This window comes from Papio anubis, chromosome 7 (genome assembly GCF_008728515.1).
Source record: "Papio anubis isolate 15944 chromosome 7, Panubis1.0, whole genome shotgun sequence".
Lineage (NCBI taxonomy): Eukaryota > Metazoa > Chordata > Mammalia > Primates > Cercopithecidae > Papio > Papio anubis.
The window spans coordinates 36382660-36406691 of NC_044982.1; the positions used below are offsets into that span (position 1 = coordinate 36382660).

At 39.2% G+C, this 24032-nt stretch overlaps 1 protein-coding gene across 5 annotated transcripts; it reads left to right on the plus strand.

The window, feature by feature from the left end:
• Positions 1 to 6518: 6518 nt before the first annotated feature.
• LOC101015959 (disintegrin and metalloproteinase domain-containing protein 21-like) lies at positions 6519 to 22655 on the plus strand. 5 transcript variants are annotated; one of them, XM_031668036.1, is made up of 3 exons: positions 6519 to 7132; positions 9811 to 9957; positions 12038 to 14582. In XM_031668036.1, exon 3 carries the CDS (start codon positions 12189 to 12191, stop codon positions 14355 to 14357), a length of 2169 nt encoding a protein of 722 aa, XP_031523896.1. In that variant the 5' UTR covers positions 6519 to 7132; positions 9811 to 9957; positions 12038 to 12188; the 3' UTR covers positions 14358 to 14582. The 5 variants fall into 5 exon arrangements, 3 of the variants coding, with proteins under 3 accessions (XP_031523896.1, XP_031523894.1, XP_003902037.2); XR_002523406.2 differs by lacking the exons at positions 6519 to 7132; positions 12038 to 14582 and adding exons at positions 20832 to 21057; positions 22309 to 22655 and having other exon boundaries at positions 9029 to 9957; XM_031668034.1 differs by lacking the exon at positions 9811 to 9957.
• Positions 22656 to 24032: the final 1377 nt, after the last annotated feature.

Below are 24032 nucleotides of genomic sequence, written 5' to 3' on the forward strand. Positions count from 1 at the left end.
TGAAACTTTGATTAGATGTAAGATAGATCTTACTCTAATGTCTAAGGATTTTTCACCTATCTTGCATTTTTTATCTCTTTGCCTGTCTTTTCTCTATACTGTATAATTTCCTTAGAACCACATGTCAGGGCCAGGCATGGTGGCTCACGCCTGTAATCTCAGCACTTTGGGAGGCTGAGGCGAGTGGATCACTTGAGGTCAGGAGACCAGCCTGGCCAACATGATGAAACCCCATGTCTACTAAAAACACAAAAACTAGCTGGGCATGGTAGCATACACCTGTAATCCCAGCTACTTGGGAGGCTGAAGCACAAGAATCATTTGAACCCGAGAGGCAGAGATTGTAGTGAGCTGAGATCATGCTGCTGCACTCCAGCCTGGGAGACAGAGTGAGATTCTGTCTCAAAAAAAAAAAGTGTCAAAAAAAAAACCAAAAACAAAACTATGTGTCAGTTTACTAATTTTGTTTTTAGTTGTATATAATCTGCCATTACACATTTTCATTTTTTTGTTTCTGTGTAAATTGAATTTATATATATTTATATATTATTTAAATGTACATATGATCATATATGTACAATTCAAGTTCTATTTGGTTTTCAAAAAAACTGTCTAGCCATTGTTATTGTTTGTTTCTAATACCTCCAATACTCTCTTGTTGAAATTATAAAACCAAGTTTTATAATATTCTGCCTGATAATACGAGCAGCAGAATTATTTGTTTCATTCTGCTTTTGTTTTTATTGTTGACTTATCCATGAGACTTTGTTTCCTTCTGTATTTTGTAATGTTCAAAAACTCAAGTGGGAATTTTATGAGCCCTAAGTTGAAAATGTATTTTTCCAGAGAGAGTTTGCATGTTTTTACGTCCATGCTTTGAAAATATCACAACTCAATATCCCCTCAAAATAGATATTGCTCAAAGTTTTTAGTGCCATATAAGTGGTATCAATTTATTCCCCTGAATGGCACAAAGTTTAACTTATGTGTAGGGAAACACAGGGAATTTGTCTCCACTTCTACCACCATCAAAGGTAAAAGGCGGTTATCCTTGTTATCCTCATCTGTAGGTTATATTTTCTTTTCGTTTACCCTGTTTTTATCCTATGGCTCTCCTAACAACATCTCCTCTTTGGCAAAGCCGAGACATTGCCTACCGTTCCCATCATTTCATGCAGTCATCAAAATATCAGCTCAATTTCACCAGGGATGGACAGATACCTCAGAGGAGGTACCAACTTCAGGGGTGCTTTCCTTTCTGGGTTCCTGCTTTTATTCCACTTTTGGAATAAAAGTGAGAATTTCCTTTGAAAAACAGAACATTAAAATCCTTTTGAAAAAAGTAAGAATTTCCCTTACTTTATCATAGCACATAATTTTTTTCACCCTCCCAATATTTTATATTAAAATTGAATTAAAATATTGGGAGGGTGAAAAAAATTTACGTAGAATTTTGAATTATTTTGCTGCATGAGCTAGGAACTGGACACAATGTCTGCCATAGTGCCAAATATGGAAGTGCAGTTTTCCAAATTTTGTTTTTTCTTATCATTTATTCTGTTATTTTTAAACAAGTACACTAGAAAGGCCATTAGAGAACTGGTGTTTGTTTCACAGAACTTTAAACTACACTGATCTATCCAGGAATCACTGACTTTGATCCTCTAAGAAGAATCTCTAGCACTTCCTGTTCTAAGCAATTACCTTGACCCTCTATTATTTTGTCCATTTCCTTGTTTTTGCCCCCACTTGAATCTAGATTGTACTCAGAGTCTGACCTTTGTCTTTGTTTTTCATTATAAACCAAAAATTGACCACTTTGAGTTGAACACACATGTAACTTTCTGAGTTTTCGTATTTTGATACTTCCTAGAATTTGCATTTGTTGACATCATTGATGTTTCTGCTTTTTACATTCAAAACTAAGCATTCCACTTGAGCAGATCCTGCACCAGTCATCCTACTCTGTTATTAGGTACTCTGTTATTATCTTGTGCCCTAGAAAAGCCTTCTCCACTCAAGAAAAGGGGAAAAGTCAGAAAAGCACCACTAGTTTGACCTGTAACCAGTCTTCTGACAGTGATCAAATTTTAGTATCCAAAGCCCAATATACTTTAAGATTGTTTATTTTACTATTAGCAATATTAGTATTAACATTATGACATCTCTTATTATGTACTATATGTTGATCTATTCATATTCCTACTTCCTATTCCACAAGGGTTCTCAACCTCTCATCGTAAGTGGCTTCTTTTTCGTTTTTCTTTTGCGACAGTCTTGCTCTGTCACCCAGGGTGGAGTGCGGTGGCACAATCCTGACTTACTGCAACCTCCGCCTCCCAGGTTCAAGTGATTCTCCTGTCTCAGCCTCCCGAGTAGCTGGGATTACAGGCACACGCCACGACACTCGCCTAGTTTTCGTATTGTTAGTAGAGACAGGATTTCTCCATGTTTGCCAGGCTGGTCATAAACTCCTAACCTCAGGTGATCCACCCACCTGGGCCTCCCAAAGTGCTGGAATTACAGGCTCGAGACACTGCGCCCGGCCCTCAGTGGCTTCTTTATAGGTGCTTTTTACTTGAACAGATTTTCCAGACTTTAGCGTTGCAGTTTGTGTCGGTATTTCTCACATGGTACATAGTTCCAAGGAAACATCTTCTCTTTGTGTGCATATGTTTTTCTCCTGATAAGATACTATGGACAGAGGAATGCAGTACTCTTACCAGATGGGCTTATGCCATGTGACAACTGATAAGCCAGGAAAGGGTTTAGCTTTACACAAGGCAAAAACCTGAGTGGAGGAAGCCATGGTGCTTGGATCAAAATAAGAAAAACAAAAAGTCCAGGATAAACAAAAAGTTTTTTTTACTATCATTTTTCATTGCCCTTTGAACAAAGTCTAGTTACAAAAGGATTCAGTAGAAAATGTCTCCTCACCCTAAAAGCCTCCACTGCTTGAACTTTTATTTCCTTCTACCCTGAAGCAATTGATTGGATTTTATTTATTTATTTATTTATTTATTTTGACAGAGTCTCTCTCTGTGGCCCAGGCTGGAGTGCAGTGGTGCGATCTTGGCTCACTGCAAGCTCCGCCTGCTGGGTTCACGCCATCCTCCTGCCTCAGCCTCCTGAGTAGCGGGGACTACAGGAGTGCATGGCCATGCCCTGCTAATTTTTGCATTTTTAGTAAAGACGGGGTTTCACCATGTTGGCCAGGATGGTCTTGATCTCCTGACCTCGTGATCCGCCCGCCTCGATCTCCCAAAGTGTTGGGATTACAGGCTTGAGCCACCGTGCCCGGCCAATTGGTTGGATTTAGAGTTGTCCTCCCCTCCCTTTGTGGTTTAGACAGCTTGGACCTTAGATACCTGAGGGATAGCCAAGGCACCTGTTGCCTAGAAACGTAGCAGTTTCCACCTCTCCCCAGGCCTAATTCCATTTCTTGGGCTCATCCGTTCTCTGACTCACCACAGGGTACAGGAGGCCTTACCAATTTTCTGTACAAAGGAGAGATTAAGTTAACTACTAAGTGTTTAGTCCAAGCGGGCCTGGATTAAGTTTGCCAATCCTACCACATGGGGGCGTTAGGAAGCAAGAGAGGGGGAGTCACATATGCCTTTCTTTTTTTATTTATTTTATTTTTTTATTTTCACTTTATGTTTTTGAAAGTTTTTATTTTATTTTTTTTATTATTATTATACTTTAAGTTCTAGGGTACATATGCATAACGTGCAGGTTTGTTACATATGTATACTTGTGCCATGTTGGTGTGCTACACCCATCAACTCGTCAGCACCCATCAACTCGTCATTTACATCAGGTATAACTCCCAGTGCAATCCCTCCCCCCTCCCCCCTCTCCATGATAGGCCCCGGTGTGTGATGTTCCCCTTCCCGAGTCCAAGTGATCTGCCTTTCTAATACGCAATGGCTGCCAACGGTAGCCCAGACAGTATTCCAGAAGTTGACAAAACATAGACGCTCCTCCTTGGGATTGAAATGCATGGGGGGACGGGGTGGGAGAGCGAGAAGGGAGAGTGAAAGAAGAGAATAGATATTTTCTTTCTACTTCAAAATACATCTTTCCAGTCACTTTGGTAAGCATAAGGGATAATGTAATGTTTAGTAATTTTCTTTTTACTTGAATCTATTTTCTATGTCCTGAAATGTTTGATAACACAGAATTTTTAAATTACTGGATAAATTTCTGGTCAAAGGGTATACTATTATATATTTAATTAAAACACTGTTTTAGAGAGTTGCTTATCTATGATGCGAACACTTGGTAGTTTATTTTCAATCTTTGTCAATTTGATTCTTTACATTTCTAAAATGGTAGTGATTTTGAATAATTTACTGACATATTTATTGCCTGTTTTTATTTCTTTTTTTGAATTTCCATGAGTATCCTTGATGAAGAAACACTCACTTTTTCTGAGTCATTTTGCTCCAGTTTGGATATATAGCATCCCATCACCCCGTCTTAACCCCCAGGATGAGAAAGCATTCGCAAAAGAGGAATTTGTCTCATTGTATTTCTGAAAAGACACTTCCTTTTCTTATGGCGCATTTTGTTCAAGCTCTCTTTTCTTCTCCCACCTCATAATCCCCCTGGCTCTCTTCTCTTTCTACCTCACAGGGCTGCCCTTTTGAAGAGTTTGTGGAAACATCTAGGTCAGACCCATTCAGAGTTCTCCAACAGGAAATTGAGCCCAGCACTCTGCTCTGAAAGGTGACCACCTGACAAAGCATCCTCTTCTGTCCTTTCCAGGTCCCCTGGTTTGTGATGCAGAGTCCTTCATTGAGTTTCCAGTGCAACCCTTTCTGATGAATTCACCTCAGAGTCACTTTTACTACCAGGGGATCCATCATATTAAAATGGCACTTAGGAGCTACGTGAGGCAGTGAGGAGGAGGGGAATGGAAAGACTGAGCAGCAAGAAGAGAGGAGGGTGAGGTGGGAACCCTGATGGCTGAGGGGAAAAAGTTAACTGAACTGCCTTGGAAATAAGCTCCACGTATTTTTGGATCAAGCCTCAGTGTTCTATCTAGTGTGTTTGACAGATAGGGTGGATTATGTTTTAACTTTTCTTCCTCTACATGGCATAGTTATTTTTGGGAATAATCATGAAATGAAACAAATAATTAATAGCCAGGAAACTTTAAATAGTGAACATTTTCTTTTACTGACCCTTGTATGGTCATGTCAGTAAAAATAAATAAATGAAAATAAAGATGCCATTTCAAAAAAGGAAGAGAGTGAATTTTTTTTCATTGACCTTTTCATATACAATCATACCACTGGAAAAAGTTTTTAAAAATAAAAAGTAAAATGAATAGAGTAGTATCAAAAGAATAGGGTAGTGAAAAGGTAATACATTAATACTAGTTAAATATATTAATATATATTTTTAAAAGACATAGGAAAACTTACTTCATATTAGCCTATCATATAAGTAAATCACGACATTACAGTTTCTGTTTTCTTGAGTTTTAACTTCCACAGATTTGTCCATGACTTCAACAAAATTGATCTTCACATACTTACGCTCGAAGGATAGTACACCCAGATTTATCCATTAATTTTTTATTTATTTTAACTTCAAAAGTTTTGCTAACATGAAAATTGAAGATAATAAAATAGTTAAGAAAAGCTTTACACAAAAGATAAGCAGAGATTCATAAGAATCTAATTTCACAATAAAAATAAAAAATTTCCATGTCTTTATTTTTTCAGTATCAACTCTACCAGTTTTGAAATATGTCTATAATCTAAAATTCTAAACACAAATAAAAATGTTATCTTATCACAAAGAATAACAGAATTGAAGTAACTCAAGTTTTGTTTCTTTGTCTGTACAATCATTGTACTATAATTGTTTTTTTATTTTTTATTTTTATTTATTTTTTTAAATTTTATTTTATTATTATTATACTTTAAGTTCTGAGATACATGTGCAGAACGTGCAGGTTTGTTACATAAGTATATATGTGCCATGGTGGTTTGCTGCACCCATCAACCCATCATCTACGTTACGTATTTCTCCTTATGCTATCCCTCCCTCCCCTAGCCCCCAAACCCCCGACAGGTCCTGGTGTGTGACGTTGCCCTTCCTGTGTCCATGTGTTCTCATTGTTCAACTCCCACTTAGAGTGAGAACATGCGGTGTTTGTTTTTCTGTTCTTGTGTGTTAGTTTGCTAAGAATGATGGTTTCCAGCTTCCTCCAAGTCCCTGCAAAGGACATGAACTCATCCTTTTTTTTATGGCTGCATAGTATTCCATGGTGTATATGTGTCACATTTTCTTTATTCCATCTATTATGATGGGTGTTTGGGTTGGTTCCAAGTCTTTGCTATTGGGAACAGTCCTGCAATAAACATATGTGTGCATGTGTCTTTATAGTAGCATGATTTATAATCCTTTGGGTATATACCCAGTAGTTGGATTGCTGGGTCAAATGGTATTTCTGCTTCTAGATCCTTGAGGAGTCACCACAGTATCTTCCACAATGGTTGAACTAATTTACACTCCCACCAACAGTGTAAAAGTGTTCCTATTTTTCTACATCCTCTCCAGCATCTAAAACTCACAAATAAAACGAAAATAGCAAGGATATAAATTTTGTCACATAAAAATGTGTTGCATGTTATAGTTATAAAGAGAGTTATAGGATGTTAATGTTTTCTGGATTATTTAGGAAAGATTTGATAATGGAAGTGGAATTTGATCTTGCCCTAGAAAGTTACTGTAATTCAGTTCAATGGGAAAAGTGATTAGACAGTCTAGACCAATGCAATGGCACCAGCAAAATTACGAACCTGTGCTGTCAGGGGACATAGACTGGACGTGAGGAGACCACCCAATTCCAATCATATTGAATTTGGAAATGAGTATAGAAATGGTTGGATCAGAGCAAGATATTCTTGAGAGCCTATTATTATTTCTCTAAGAAGTTAAAGATCCTTGTTGCTAAGCAGCTAAATCTAAAATTTAGTCACCTGAGAGACAAAAGGGGGAGGGCTTACATTTCCCTTTGTTCTGTGGTCACAGCTGCAAACCTTTGTTCATTAATAAAGGGTGGTACAAACCATCTAGACAGAAAGGGCCATGGAAACTACTGTTTCTTCTGATGGTAAGTCATTCATCAAGTTTGGTTTCAGTTTGGTTGGGACTGAGAGGATTGCTGGGTACAGGACTTTTAGTTTTAAAACCAGGACAGTCCTGGGAAAATCAGAATGAGCTGGTTACCCCAATTGCCAGTAAGGAATAGGTAAGGTAGTAGAAGATGAAGATACAGTTGAGTGTGGGGAAAATTGATAGAAACAGTCCTTATGTATGTGGGAGAGATGACCTGGAACCATGAGGGGTTACTACCTGAATCTGGGGGAGGATCACATTTCCACTGAGACTGGAGAGGGAGTGAGGTAGAGAAGAGGTAGATATAGGTGGATTCAGATGATGAAAGGCCCAGAAACCATTTTGCTTTGAATTTGGCATATATATATATATACACACACACACACACTCGAGATATATATATATATACACACACACACACACACACACATACATATGCTCAAAAAGGGCAATATGGCATAGGAGATATATATATATATACACACACACACACACACACACACACACACACGCACCATATTTCTGAGAAAGAAATCCATTTTATATTGTGACATTGTGGCCTTACACACACTTACACCCAAATATTTGGCACTGTGTGTTCAAGAGTTGCTAAGGATCTTCTAGGGATGCCTTCTGATGTTTCTGTTCTATTCCCTTAAGGAAAACAACTGCAGGCTATAACCAGCTGAATTACTTCCATGACTCTAATGGGACAGATACTAGTGACAGACAGATAGGAAAACAGTGCATTAGGGCATTGGAATAAGAGGGAAGATGGGTAGAGAGGGGTCTTGATGAATTTGAAATAGCTGTGGGGAAAGGAAGAGTTTATCACACATGAATAAGTGGGCTGTTGGCTCACTGGACAGTCCACTGATGTTAGAGGACATAGATTTAGAGTGGGACCACCTCACAGTATCCCTGGTAGAATGATGGTACTTCAGGAGCTTTGGTCTCTGTAAGTCCTAGGAATGAAGACAATGAATCTGGCTTACAGATATTTTTGAAGTTATTCTCCTGTTATTGCCTGCTCTCACACTAAGCTCCAAGAAAAGAATAATATGACACGGGTTTGTGTAGTTTATCAGTCCTTTCCACAACATTATATCTTTGGTTAGTTCTTCCCATTTTCAATCCTCCCATCCACAACAACTGTCACTCCATAATAAGTAGAAAACATATCAAGAGAAATACCGAGAGCAAATCCGACAGTTAGATTTTCATCCCAATTCAGAGACCTTTGTTCTTGGAAGTTTTGTCTATGAACTTTGCTTTTCTCTTCCACGCTACTTACACCTCGTGGAATAAGGTACCTAACTTGCAGCAATGAAAACCGCCCAGATGAATCCAACCTCTTTAGGCAAGTTGATGGCAAGGATAATGTTCAGACTGAAACAAGTTTTCCCCATCTTCCAGCATCCACATAGCCAATCTAGGACAAGAAAAGGAAAAAACCTTAAATACTTTATATTAGAAAGGAAAGGTACTTGGTTAACTAACTCTACTGTGATTGAGAGACAATGAGAATGGATTTTCAGCTGCTGGCACTATACATAAATGATGAAACTCAGAATATTGAGGAAACTCAGAACACGATACATAAACAAGGAATGCAATGCCCAGGAGAATAAAGAAAAGAGCAATATGGCATATGAGGTTTTGACATATCTGTTGAATTTTATATGTCTATTCCTTAGGCTGGGGGTCCAGGACAAGCCATTTCAGTTCTGATTTCTATGTTCTCTTTCTAAACCTTTCACAAACACATTGGTTTGTGATTTTTTTTTTTTTCAGAGTAGCATTGGTAGCTTTGATGTAGGAGTGAAAAAAGTATGTGAAGGATTAATGCAGTTCCTGCCCATCGCCCATCCCACCCCCTACATTTTGTGTTATAATTAGGATTTTAGAGAGTTAAAGATTTTGGCATACAGTGCTTGAAGGGATGAAACTGGTAGCAGAGCTCGAGTGGATTGGAAGACAAGAACATTGAGTGAGATGGGAGACAATGAAAGAAAAAAGTGAGTTCTCTTTGAGTTTGAGAAATAGGTATAGCAGGAGTAAGGGAGACCTGGGAGAACTAAAATTGTTGGTAAATTGCTTAGGGCATATGAAATTTTTTGTGTGTTGACAAGTTATACATTATGACTGAGTAGGTAGGCTGAGTTACACTGAGTGAGTGGGCTGAATTACACTGAAAACGAATTGAAGAGGTTAAAAAAAAAAAACTTTAAAAAACCCTGTCTTGTTTTCAGATGGGTTGTCTATATACTTGCTGATAGTACTTTAAGATGAGGGTAGGATTTTTGGTGGAGAGTAATTTTATTAGTCAGGGGCCAAAGCCTTTGAATTTTGTCCAAGAGTGATAAGAGAAATCTAAAAAATAGTATAGTCAGATATTGCAGGATAAATGATTTGGTGTTGATGTTGTGGGCTGTGGGGAACAGGAACTCTGGACCTTGTGGTACATGTGATTTCTGAGGATGGGGTTTCTCAAGAGGAAGTCTTTAGGCAAGCAGTAAATTCTATTAAAGCTCAGGTTTAATAAGGTAAGTAGATGTAGGGAGCTTTCTGTGAAGAGGTTCAGGATGGAGTTGGTTCATTCTCTCTCTCGCTCTTTCTCTCTCTCTCTGCCTGTCTCTCTCCCTCTTTCTCTCCCTCCTTTTGTCTTTAAAGGAAGACTCTGGAAAGCACAAGGGAAGTTATAAGAAGAGCATATAAGGAAACTTGAATCAGGGCAAAGAAAGCATTGATTAGAAATGGATTCAAAATCCAGGAGATGATTGGTGTTGGGTCAGGCATGTTCATTTGTATATCTTCTATGTAAGTCTTCTTAGATTAGCTTGATTTAAATGCTTTTCCTTTTTGTTCTTATAAGAAATGGCACCTACCTTCATCAATACATTGATCACAGTCAGAGATGAAATTAAGTTTTTGGGCCTAATGCACCTACAAGATGAGGGCCCACTTTGCGAAAAACAATACCAAGTTACAATTGCAGAAAATAAGTATGAAAATGAGGATCTATTTAGCATAAGAAAGAAACCGCAACAAATTATAAATATTAAAAGGTTGAAAACGCCATAAACATCACAAAATTTAATCCCCTCATATTTATACTAATCAACTTCCTGACTCACTTCCATGATACCTTTTCCCTACAGTTTTCAAATTGCTTCTTATTTAATTGCCTCCCTTAAGAGAATTATTTTGTTATAATTTCTATGGCAAGAACTGAAAGGCATTTGCCTTTCCCTAGTATGTTTAATAGAAATTTAGTTTGTATTATTAATAGTTTAGAAAAGAAAATTCAGCTTCACAGCTTATTAGTAATGAAATAAATAATAAAATTTACTATCGTCAAATTTTAGAAAGCCTTTATTAAATCTTTTTTTGTATGAGTTATAGTATTTCAGGGTTTTTCAGTTTTAATATTTCTGATTTTTCTTGCATAGTGACTAATTTTGATCTCTTGTAATTTGAGGAGTTTCATAAAGTCCATTACTGAGCCCCTTTCAGGGTCTTTATGGAGATCAGTACAACGAAGGTTCCTGAATCATAGACTATGTTATCTTCAGATTAATCTGGTCTTGATCATATTACAATTACCTGTTTATTTGTTTGTTTCTACACATGCTCAGTGCTTATTAGCCTCACTTTTGACAGTTTTGAGACTATGATGAAATATATGGACACTCTTGTCAGCAAAAAAAAAGGCACAAAATATATAAAATATCGAATACAATATTAAAGGCCTCCTAAAGCTTATTCTTGCTCCTGCACTAAATTGATGATTTATTTAATGCTCTGTATTTTTGTTTTCTTTCTCTAATATCTAGCACATGTCCTGCACTTTGTATGCTTCAAACACATAAAGACTTGTTTAATAGAAAAAGAAATGGATGAGTGTTGCCAGCCAGATTGTATGACAGGTGCAGAAATTCTCCACTTTCAAAAACTGTTGGTAAATATATTTGAGCAAACATTGGGACTCTTTCCTGGCAATCCTAAAATGCCAGACTCTCCAATGGTTTTACCCTAATAAGACAAGAGTTCCTTTTCCCAAGACCTTTAAACTGCACAGATTCTCATTTTCTCTTCTGAAAGCTTTTGCTTTTGTCTTTGGGACTCTCCTGTCAGTAACTGGGGAGAAAAACATTATGTTCTCCATACCCTTAAAGGATGTCAGTGTTTCATGAATTTTTTTCTTTTCCTAAAATTATAATACAATATGAATACATTTTAGTAGCATTAATTTATAAGGCAAAACACTTCACCACCCTTCCTCTCTTTTTTCATTTTTCATTGTACACAGAACTATACAACACATTATAGAGGATACTAAAATAAATGAAAATCATAAACCATGCAGTCAAGAATCTTGCAGTCTAATAAAATTATGAGTAAAGATGAACACAATGAGGAATAGTAAATAACTTTGAGATAAAGAAACTAAAGTGTATCATAAAACTGATGCAACTTGACACAGAATTACAATTGTTTTTGATGTCTCCAGTTTTGAAACTCAAAGGAGACACTATCAATAAATAGTTATCGCAAGGGCAACAGGCATAAACTAATATTATCTTGGACAAATTGAGATATAGAGTCACCCTATTCTTAAGTTTCTTTACTTTTGCTTTTACTTTTTATTATGGACATTTTCATACTGCCTGTAAAGATTGAGATAATTATTTAAGTACCCATCTTCCAACTTCAGCTATTATCACCACGTGGCCAATGTTGTCTTCTCTATATCCCCAAACTCCCTACCTCATTTACTAAAAGCAAATCCAAAGCATTTTCTTGATTCATAAACCAGTTTTTCACCACTCCATTCTTTTTCTCTCCTGATTTCCTTACTTGTCACCTTTCCAACCCATCTTTTTATTTTTACTTCCAGCACTGCAGTTCTGATCTAACTCTGCCAGGACACAGATCCATAGGGTCAGCCCTGCATCCTGAGCAGCTTAGAGGGAGGAGCCAGACCAGAAGTGCCTCACACCTTGTCCTCTTCTGCTCTGGACAGATGGCTCCATGACGACAACTTCATAATGGCAGTGGATGGGACACTAGTGTACATCAGGGTCGCTCTTCTGCTGCTCTGGCTTGGGGTGTTTTTGTCCATTTCTGGCTACTGTCAGACTGGGCCCTCCCAGCATTTCACTTCCCCAGAAGTGGTGATCCCCTTGAAGGTGATCAGCAGGGGCAGAAGTGCAAAGGCTCCTGGATGGCTCTCCTATAGTCTGCGGCTTGGGGGAAAGAGACACGTTGTTCACATGAAGGTCAAGAAGCTCTTGGTTTCTAGACACCTCCCAGTGTTCACCTACACAGATGAGCGTGCCCTCCTGGAGGATCAGCCCTTCATCCCAGATGACTGTTACTATCATGGTTACGTGGAGGGGGTCCCTGAGTCTCTGGCTGTGTTCAGTGCTTGTTTTGGGGGCTTTCGAGGGGTATTACAAATAAATGGCCTCACTCATGAAATTGAACCCATCAGGCACTCTGCCACATTTGAACACCTGGTTTATAAGATAAACAGTAATGAGACACAATTCCCAGCTATGAGATGTGGCTTAACAGAGAAGGAAGTAGCACGCCAACAGTTGGCATTTGAAGAGGCTGAAAACTCAGCTCTGGAACCAAAATCTGCTGGTGACTGGTGGACCCATGCATGGTTTCTGGAGCTAGTTGTTGTGGTGAACCATGATTTCTTCATTTGCTCTCAAAGCAACATCTCAAAGGTACAAGAGGATGTATTTCTTGTTGTCAACATAGTGGATTCCATGTATCAGCAGTTATGTACTTATATAATGTTGATTGGAATTGAAATTTGGAATCAAGGAAATATTTTCCCAATGACAAGCATAGAACAGGTCCTGAATGATTTCTCTCAATGGAAACAAATCAGTCTTTCCCAACTACAGCATGATGCTGCACATATGTTCATAAAAAATTCACTTATAAGTATACTTGGTCTAGCCTACATTGCAGGAATATGTCGTCCACCTATTGATTGTGTAGTTGATAATTTTCAAGGAGATACCTGGTCTCTTTTTGCCAACACTGTGGCCCATGAGTTACATCATTCTTTGGGTATGCAGCATGATGAAGAATTCTGTTTTTGTGGGGAAAGAGGTTGTATCATGTGTACTTTTAGAGTGCCAGCAGAGAAATTCACCAATTGCAGTTATGGTGATTTTATGAAGACCACCTTAAACCAGGGATCATGTCTGCATAATCCTTCAAGATTGAGGGAAATTTTTATGCTAAAGCGCTGTGGGAATGGTGTGGTTGAAAGAGAAGAGCAGTGTGACTGTGGATCTGTACAGCAGTGTGAACAAGATGCCTGTTGTCTGTTGAACTGTACTTTAAGGCCTGGGGCTGCCTGTGCTTTCGGGCTTTGTTGCAAAGACTGCAAGTTCATGCCATCAGGGGAACTCTGTAGACAAGAGGTCAATGAATGTGACCTTCCAGAAAGGTGCAATGGAATATCCTATCAGTGTCCAGAAGATAGATATGTGCAGGACCGTATCCCCTGTAGTGATAGTCCTTACTGCTATCAAAAGAGATGTAATAACCACGACCAGCATTGCAGGGAGGTTTTTGGTAAAGATGCAAAAAGTGCATCTCAGAATTGCTATAAAGAAATCAACTCTCAGGGAAACCGTTTTGGTCACTGTGGTATAAATGGCACAACATACCTAAAATGTCATATCTCTGATGTCTTTTGTGGGAGAGTTCAATGTGAGAATGTGAGAGACATTCCTCTTCTCCAAGATCATTTTACTTTGCAGCACACTCGTATCAATGGCGTCACCTGCTGGGGTATTGACAATCATTTAAGGATGAACATACCTGACATTGGTGACGTGAAAGATGGTACTGTGTGTGGCCCAGGAAAGATCTGCATCCACAAGAAGTGTGTCAGTCTGTCTGTCTTGTCACACGTCTGCCTTCCTGAGACCTGCAATATGAAGGGGATCTGCAATAACCAACATCACTGCCACTGTGGCTATGGGTGGTCCCCTCCCCACTGCCTGCACAGAGGCTATGGGGGTAGTGTTGACAGTGGCCCAGCATCTGCAAAGAAAAGAGGATTTTTGCCACTGATTGTGATTCCTTCTTTGTCTGTTTTGATTTTCCTGTTTACTGTTGGGCTTCTTATGTATCTACGACAATGTTCTGGTCCCAAAGAAACTAAGGCTCATTCATCAGGTTAAGAAAATGTCTCTAATTTAATATTCCATGCATTATTACATTTTAGTCTCTTGGCAGTAGAAATGGTAGTACATCCCTGAAACTGAGCACATTTTTTACCATTTCCAGAAAGCTGCAAAGATCTTCCCTTACGTCAGAACCACAAGCATTGTCATTAATTGCAGGTTATTCTTAACTTGTTTCTATTGTTCATTGTTTTAAGCAGCAAATAAAGCTACATCCTTCCCTCCCTTTAGTTCTTTTTGTGTTTCTCGTGCTTAGAGATGACTTATGGGAAAGGCATGAGGTGTGTCTGCATCAGAGTGTCCGGGGTGAGGTTTACCTCTCTACTGACATTATCAATGTGGGAAAATTACTTACCTTTTCTGACATTTTGCTTCAAAATCTAAAAGGGGGTAGGGGTGATAATAATATTTGTCCCACTCAAGTCTTTGGGTTTATTTGGTTACCAAAAGAAACAAATAAGTGAATTTTTTTAAGTATAAAAAATTGTTGTTTGTCTGATAAAAACTCTTGACTTGCTCCCTGTGTGCTTCCTAGCTCTTTGTCTTAATTTGGCAGTTTCGATATCCTTTTGGAGCATTTGCTTTGCATACCAAAATATAATCTCCATGAGGATGGGGTAGTTTTTATCTGTTTTGCTCACCATTGTGTCCTCAATAGCTTGAACAGTGCACAGTGCTTACTACACAGTAAATACTTAAATGAAGCAATGAATTTCAATGGAGTATTAAATACATGAATTAATTATGAAAAATAAAAATAATGTTTTGCTACCTTGAGGATGTCATTCTGATCCTCTCTTTTAACTACTGGAACTCTTGCTCAAAAATAAACTTTGAATATTTAAAATGTGTTTATTTAAAATGCTGCTGTTTGAACGTGGCACACTTTGCTGGTTTTTCGTCCTCCAGTGTATCGTCCCCCCAGTTTATTCTCTGTGTTTTTGGAAAGCCTGTCTCTTGAAAACACAGAGTGAATCAGATACCCTTTGTATTGATCAGTTAACTTCTGAATGGCACTCTGTAAATTCAGTCAAACAACTTTTTGGATATCATTTTTCATTACACTTGCCAACTTTGTGTCTTCTACCTGTTTTATGTTTACAATATATTTGGCTGTGTCATTCTCTGCATATCTGTACATGAAATCCCCATTCCCAAAATGCTGTTTACCACGCTGCCCCTACTCTCTTGCCCTGGAAAACTCCTATTTTCTCTCAACAGAGGTTAAATGTTATATCTTCGTAGAAGCATTCCTTATGAAATGGTAAGTGTTCCACTTGTGTGCCCCATCACTTTGTAGTCACCCTTTTATGGTTTGATGACTTCTAGGAATAGAGATGGAGAGGGTCTAACGATGTGTTAGCAAAGAGAAGCAGAGGACAGCTACTGGAGCCACACAAGGAGGGAGGAGTGAACCAAGAATGCAATCTGGTCAAATCAGAGAAAGCTCCACATGTTGTAAGTGTACACATCCATATGGAGACAAAAGATAGCTGCTCCAGTTTATTGATTCTTTTTTGAAATGGTTTGTTCCCACAGAAATACAAACTACTATCAGAGAACACTAGAAACATCTTTATGCAAATAAACTAGAAAATCTAGAAGAAATGGATAAATTCCTGGCCATACACAACCTCCCCAGTCTAAACAAGGAAGAAGTTGAATCCTTGAATAGACCAACAACAAGTTCTGTAATTGAGGCAGTAATTAATAGCCTACCAACCAAAAACAGTCCAGGACCAGATGGATTCACAGCCTAATTCTACCAGAGGTACAAGGAGGAGTAGGCACTATTCCTTCTGAAACTATTCCAAACAATAGAAAAAGAGGGATTCCTCCCTAACTCATTTTGTGCAGCCAGCATCATCCTGATACCAAAACCTGGCAGAGACACAACAAAAAAGAAAATTTCAGGCCAATATCCCTGATGAACATCGATGCAAAAATCCTCAATAAAATACTGGCAAATCGAATCCAGCAGCACATCAAAAAGCTTATCCACCACAATCAAGTCGGCTTCATCCCTGGGATCCAAGCCTGGTTCAACATATGCAAATCAATAAACATAATCCATCACATAAACAGAACCAATGACAAAAATCACATGATTATCTCAATAAATTCAGTAAAGGCCTTCGACAAAATTCAACACCCCTTCAAGCTAAAAACTCTCAATAAATTAGGTATCGATGGAATGTATCTCAAATTAATAAGAGATATTTATGGCAAACCCATAGCCAGTATCATACTGAATGGGCAAAAGCTGGAAGCATTCTCTTTGAAAACTGGCACAAGACAAGGATGCCCTCTCTCACCACTCCTATTCAACATAGTATAGGAAGTTCTGGCCAAGGCAATCAGGCAAGATAAAAAAATAAAGCATATTCAAATAGGAAGACAGTAAGTCAAATTGTCTCTGTTTGCAGATGACATGACTGTATATTAAGAAACCCCATCATCGGCCGGGCGCGGTGGCTCAAGCCTGTAATCCCAGCACTTTGGGAGGCCGAGACGGCCAGATCACGAGGTCAGGAGATCGAGACCATCCTGGTTAATACGGTGAAACCCCGTCTCTACTAAAACGTACAAAAAACTAGCCGGGCGAAGTGGCGGGCGCCTGTAGTCCCAGCTACTTGGGAGGCTGAGGCAGGAGAATGGCGTGAACCCGGGAGCGGAGCTTGCAGTGAGCTGAGATCTGGCCACTGCACTCCAGCCTGGGTGACAGAGCGAGACTCCGTCTCAAAAAACAAAAACAAAAACAAAAACAAACAAAAAAAGAAACCCCATCATCTCAGCCAAAAATCTCCTTAAGCTGATAAGCAACTTCAGCAAAGTCTCAGGATACAAAATCAATGTGCAAAAATCACAAGCATTCCTACACACCAACAACAGACAAGCAGAGAGCCAAGTCATGAGTGAACTGCTGTTCTCAGTTGCTACTAAGATAATAAAATACCTAGCAATACAACTTACAAGGGATGTGAAGGACCTCCTCAAGGAGAACTACAAACCACTGCTCAAGGAAATAAGAGATGACACAAACAAATGGAAAAACATTCCACGCTCATGGATAGGAAGAATCAATATTGTGAAGATGGCCATACTGCCCAAAGTAATTTACAGATGCCATCCCCATCAAGCTACCATTGACTTTCTTCACAGAAGTGGAAAAAACTACTTTAACCTTCATATGGAACCAAAAAAGAGCCTGCATAGCCAAGACAATCCTGAGCAAAAAGAACAAAGCTGGAGGCATCACGCTATCTCACTTCAAACTATACTACAAGGCTACAGTAACCAAAACAGTATGGTACTGGTACAAAACAGATATATAGAGCAATGGAACAGAAGAGAGGCCTCAGAAATAACACCACATATCTACAACCATCTGATCTTTGACAAATCTGACAAAAACAAGCAATGGGGAAATGACTCCTCATTTAATAAATGGTGTTGGGAAAACTGGCCAGCCATCTGCAGAAAACTGACACTAGACCCCTTCCTTATACCTTATACAAAAATCAACTCAAGATGGATTAAAGACTTAAATGTAAGACCTAAAACCATAAAAATTCTAGGAAAAAATCTAGGCCATATCATTTAGGACATAGGCAAGGACAAACACTTCATGTCTAAAACAACAATAGCAATGGCAACAAAAGCCAAAATTGACAAACGGGATCTAGTTAAACTAAAGAGCTTCTGCACAGCAAAAGAAACTATCATCTGAGTGAACAGGCAACCTACAGAATGGATGAAAATTTTTGCAATCTATCCATCTGACAAAGGGCTAATATTCAGAATCTACAAATAACTTAAAAAAATTTACACAAAAAAATCATCAAAAACTGGGCAAAGTGTATGAACAGACAATTCTCAAAAGAAGACATTTATGCAGCCAACAAATATGTGAAAAAATTCTCATCATCACTGGTCATTAGAGAAATGCCAATCAAAGGCCGGGCGCGGTGGCTCAAGCCTGTAATCCCAGCACTTTGGGAGGCCGAGACGGGCGGATCACGAGGTCAGGAGATCGAGACCATCCTGGCTAACAAGGTGAAACCCCGTCTCTATTAAGAAATACAAAAAAACTAGCCGGGCGAGGTGGCGGGCGCCTGTAGTCCCAGCTACTCGGGAGGCTGAGGCCGGAGAATGGCGTAAACCCGGGAGGCGGAGCTTGCAGTGAGCTGAGATCTGGCCACTGCACTCCAGCCTGGGTGACAGAGCGAGACTCCGTCTCAAAAAAAAAAAAAAAAAAAAAAAGAGAAATGCCAATCAAAACCACAATGAGATACTATCTCACACCAGTTAGAATGGTGATCATTAAAAAGTCAGGAAACAACAGATGCTGGAGAGGATGTGGAGAAATAGGAACGCTTTTACACTGTTGGTGGGAGCGTAAATTAGTTCAACCATTGTGGAAGACAGTGTGGCGATTCCTCAAGGATCTAGAGCTAGAAATGCTATTTAACCCAGCAATCCCATTACTGGGTATATACCCAAAGGATTATAAATCATTCTACTGTAAAGGCACATGCATACATATGTTTTTTGTGGCACTATGTACAAAAGCAAAGACTTGGAACCTATCCAAATGTCCATCAATGATAGACTGCATAAAGAAAATGTGGCACATATACACCATGGAATACTATGTAGGCATAAAAAAGGATGAGTACATGTCCTTTGCAGGGAAATGGATGAAACTGGAAACCATCATTCTCAGCAAACTAACACAGGAACAGAAAACAAAATACTGCATGTTGTCTCATAAGTGGAAGCTGAACAATGAGAACACATGAACACAAGCAGGGGAACACCACATACTGGAGTCTGTCGGGTGGTGGAGGACTAGGGGAAGGATTGCATTGCAAGAAATACCTAATGTAGGTGACGGGTTGATGGGTGCAGCAAACCACCATGGCACATGTGTACCGATGTAAGAAGACTGCATGTTCTGAACATGTACCCCAGAACTTAAAGTATAGATAAACCATTGAAGTTGGTTATAGTTATATTTATCAGCCTATTGTTCTTTTATATTTGCTGTGTTTTGTATTTCTGCTTGAGATTACATTGAAATAATCCACTTTTTCTGGGTTTATATTGGTTTCAGCTTTTATGCTTAATTCTGGAATTTATTTTGCTATAAGGAATGAGATAGGTATCTAATCGTATACTTTTCCAAATGGGTAGCCAGTTGTCTTGATACACTTTATAGAATAAATCCTTTATCAGTGCTTTGCTGGTAAATTGGGATCCTGTATTGTATTTTAAAGTTAATTTGTTAGAGTCACCTTATTTTACTTGTAAATTTTTACAAGAAGCAGTGCATTTTACAATATTCTTATTTTAAGAAAAGATGTATAGTTATTTTATATTCGTTGAGTTAATTAGAGCTCTATCAGTCAATTATATCAGGATTGGTGGGTAGAATTAATAAGCATAGAGTCTTTTTATAACAAGCATAGAGTCTTACCTCCTGTTTTAATTGGGATTGCCCAAAAAGCAGACCCAGAGACAAGGATTTAGGTAGAGTTAGTTTTTGGGGGGAAGCACAAAACAGGGTAGACAAATGAACAAGTTTTCTCTGTGTACAACTGGAGCCATCCCTGTGCGCTTTCTGAGAAGTCATGTGAAACACACCTTTGATTAATACTCCATGGTTCAGGAGAAAGCTGTAAGGAAAAGAATATCTGAGATATAAGCACGTGAAGCGGTAAACTCTCAGAGCATGGAGATTGTCTACTGTGGCAGCAAGTGAACTCAAGTGGGACGAGAAGATGTAGGGTGGGCTTTTAGCATCTACTGTACCCAGGTTCCTTAGAAAACCTATGCTGAGGCAAGGATTAAATCTAAATGGTTTACTTGGAAAATACAATCCTAGGGAAATGAGAGTAAAAGTAAACGTATTTGGGGCTGGTAAGTCTGGTACAGCAGATGCTGGTGGTACCTGCCTGTATCCTCTTAGGCTGAACCTTGAGGCTGTCTGTAGCATGGATGACAAGTCCTATACACACTAATGGCTTTCTGCTTTACGGGAGTGTGCTCAGTGCACTCATGGAGGAAGCCGGAAACAAGAAGGAATTAAATGATCTGAAAGCAACTCTGGACCAATGAGAGATGTTGTGTGAATGAGCATGGTAGTTTCCCCAGTCCTCATGGGACTTCTATGTGGTGTTGGGGTCCAAGACAGGGTGTACATTGTTAGTATAACAGGAACTGGTTCTCTCTATCTTCCCTAAAACAAACAAACAAACAAAAACAAAAACAAACAAACCCAAACAAACAAACAAAAAAACCCCAAACCCTTTTCTTTTCTTCACAAAGTCCTCTTTGTTCTTTGAGCACTTATTGAAAAAGCTGACTGGAGACTATCTCAGTCTGTTCGGTTCTCCCTCTGATCCTCCACTATGGACTTTCTTTCAAACTGTGTCTTATTGTTATTAACCTTTACTGTTTTCTTAACAGTTTAGGCACAGAACTAACATCGCTTTGCACGAGTTTTCCAAACCCTGGCCACGTGAACTAAGTCATCTGATTGCTGGTATATCAGCATCTAGATTATACAAAATTATCTGAACTTATTTTCATTCCTGCTGATGCAAGTGCCTGGTGGGTCAAGTCCGGAGCATGGACGCATGACAAGGTATGGCTTCCATGAAAAGAAAACAACGTCACACTACCTCTCTTTTTGGTGAGTTGGACACCTGTGTAGAAGGTTGAGGAATGTCACTTGTTTAAGTAAAGATATTAGAAGGGGATTTTTCCCTTTGTACTGAAAGCAGAGATAATGCAGGATCTTTCACAGGTAACTTCCCAAGGCAGTAGCACAATCAAACCCTGTGACTTGATGCCACAGATGGCCCATAAGTCTCTCACGAAGGTCATAAATGGTCCTGACACTCTTATGGTACAAACACTTGCCACATCACCAGATGTTATGGATGGCCCAGAAGTCAGCCCTGTGCAACTTGGATTTGCTCACTTGCTCTCCTCATTAGACTGATAGGCACCAAAGATTACATGGTGATAGCATGGTGAGTATTCAAAAAATGTGGAATAACTTGGCCAGGTGACAAAATCAAGCCCTATAGCTGCCAAAACCAAACTAAAGATCTCCTATATCTGATATTGTGCAATCTGTTCTGCTCCTATGGACTGACAGGGACACATACAGATTCACAGATGCCAATATGACAGAAGACCAGGCACAACAAACCCCAATCTGTTGGGTCACAAATTTGACTCTGATATTATTTGTGAACCACACTGGTCTTTTTATCTTGCGTGGTGACAAGGTCTATGAAGTGTTCTCACCTACATGGTCAAAATGATGGGGACTCAGATACCCAATGCCTTTGTCACCAAGTACTCCCCCTTCAATGCCAGCCAAATTATAAACTTGGGCTCCTTTGTTTATAAAGTAATGCCACACAAGCGTACTAAATGAGATGTTAGAGAAAATCCCCTTATATGTCACAATTCTAAGTTCCTTTCCACGCTGAGATCCATTTTCCCAGGCTTTGGAACTTATGAGAGGGAAAGGGCAATTCTCAATGTTTCCATGGTAATAGAACAGGGGTCAGTATTACTATGCAAGCACTGAGAAGACTCCAACCAGAAGTTAACAGTTTAGCCTCTGTCGTACTTCAGAATCACCATGTCCTGGATAGAATGACAGCCCACAAAGGAGGAGCTTGTGCAATCATTGGTGAGGAACACTGCTTATATGTAAACCACCAGGGACAAATAGAATCTAATCTGAACTTTTTGAAAGACAAGATAAACACTCTTCGTCATATAAATGAAGCTAAACCATTCAATTGGCCTGACCCATTGTCAGGGATAGGAGACTGGTTGAATGGAGTATGGGTAAATGTGTTTAGATTGTGCTTTTCTGCTTATTAATTCTCCTTCTAATCTGTGTTCTTCTCTCCCTTTGCAGATCCCTTGCCACTCAGCTGCTAACACAACTCTTCTCTCCACAAATACCAACTCAGCTTTTAATTTGAAACTGTTACGGAAGTTTCAGACAGGAAAAATAAAGGAGTTAAAAGTGTGCCACTCTAAAATATGCCAAATTAGTGTATTGATTACTTCAAGCTCAAAGCACTTTGGAAACTGTAGTTCCAGAAGTGACTATCTGACCTGCCTTTTCCTGCATCTAGCAAGCCATAAAACTTCCATGGAGAAAGATGCCTTCCCTGTGCCAGGACAAGAAAATAACCGTATCCCCAGGTTTGGAAATTTTTGCTGCAGTAGACCTGTACAAATAAACTAAAGTAACTCTTATCTCCCACTAGCTTTATAACTCCTCCTTGACACTCCACACCAATACATCTCCTAGTGACTTCCCTGGAATTCACTGTCCCTAGCTTAGATCTTTTTGTGTCATGGCCCCAGTCCCTGTTGGATGGAACAAAGGGGGATGAACAAAGACAAAGACAAAAGAGTATATTTGAATGACGGGGTCAGGGGGCTCCTTGCTTTTAGTGAACAAGGGCCCTGAGCTTATAGCTTCCTTCATATTTATTGAGAAAAGGAGATAGGGAGAAGGAGGTGGTTGTCAGTAGGCTGCTTGACTCGGTGCAGGCCTGCACGACTGTATTCTCTGAACAGTAGTCTTTAGATGTTCCAGTAGATAACCTCAAGGACAACGGTACCAGGGAGTGATTGCACTCAGCATACCTTCTGGTGGCTGTGAGTTTGCCCACATCCTGCATTCATGACAAACAGTTTGTTGTTTGATCATATAGCCTCCAGTGGAATGCTGAGTAGGTTACAACCCACAGGCTTTTGGCTCTCTATACTTTTGTCTTGTCATTTCTTCACAAATTTATTGTTCTTTTTATACAAGTATAAAAACTTTCTGCTTTGACCATTATTTTGGGTCTTCTCACTCTTGAAAAGATATCCATGTATATGAATTCTCCAGAGGCACACAAACAGGTGGCCATAGTGGCAGAGATGAAGGTACATTGGGCTCAATAGCATGGACTCCCACTTGCCAAGGGAGTTAATCAAGACACTTCTGTCATGAATGTCCAACTTGCCAGTGACACAGATCAAGGCTGAGTTTCTGGGAAGGTGCTATTCTTCAAGGAAAACAAACAGTGAAATAGTGAGACATTGACTACTTTGTGCCCCTTTTATCCTGGGAGGGCCAGCGATTAGTTCACACAAGAAAATATACATATTCTAGTTATGATATTGTCTATAGAGCTTAAGCCAGCACCACTTCTGTGGGCATATGGATTGTAAGATCTTTAAGCATGGAGTCTCATACAACTTGGCATATGAATAGAGGATTCATTCACCCTTTAGTGTATGAGGTGCAGGAATGGTACATAGCAATGAATTATATTGTTTGTATCATATATTCAATATTTAGTAGCATCTATTCTCCTAAAGTGCTTAGAATGGCCTGCAGAAGGCAGAGCCAGAGTGCCAGCTCAGAAACAATATTCTGAAAGAATTGAGTGCCAGCCTTCACAATGCATTGTGTATATTAAGTCAGAGATTCCTACATGGTGTTGTATATGCAATAGAAAGAATATATGGGGCCCAGAGCCAAGGAAGAGAAGCCGGGTGGCCTCACTTATCATCACACTTGATGATCCACTGATCTGCTTCCCTCCTTGCAACTACCTGTTCTCTAGGCAGGTCTTG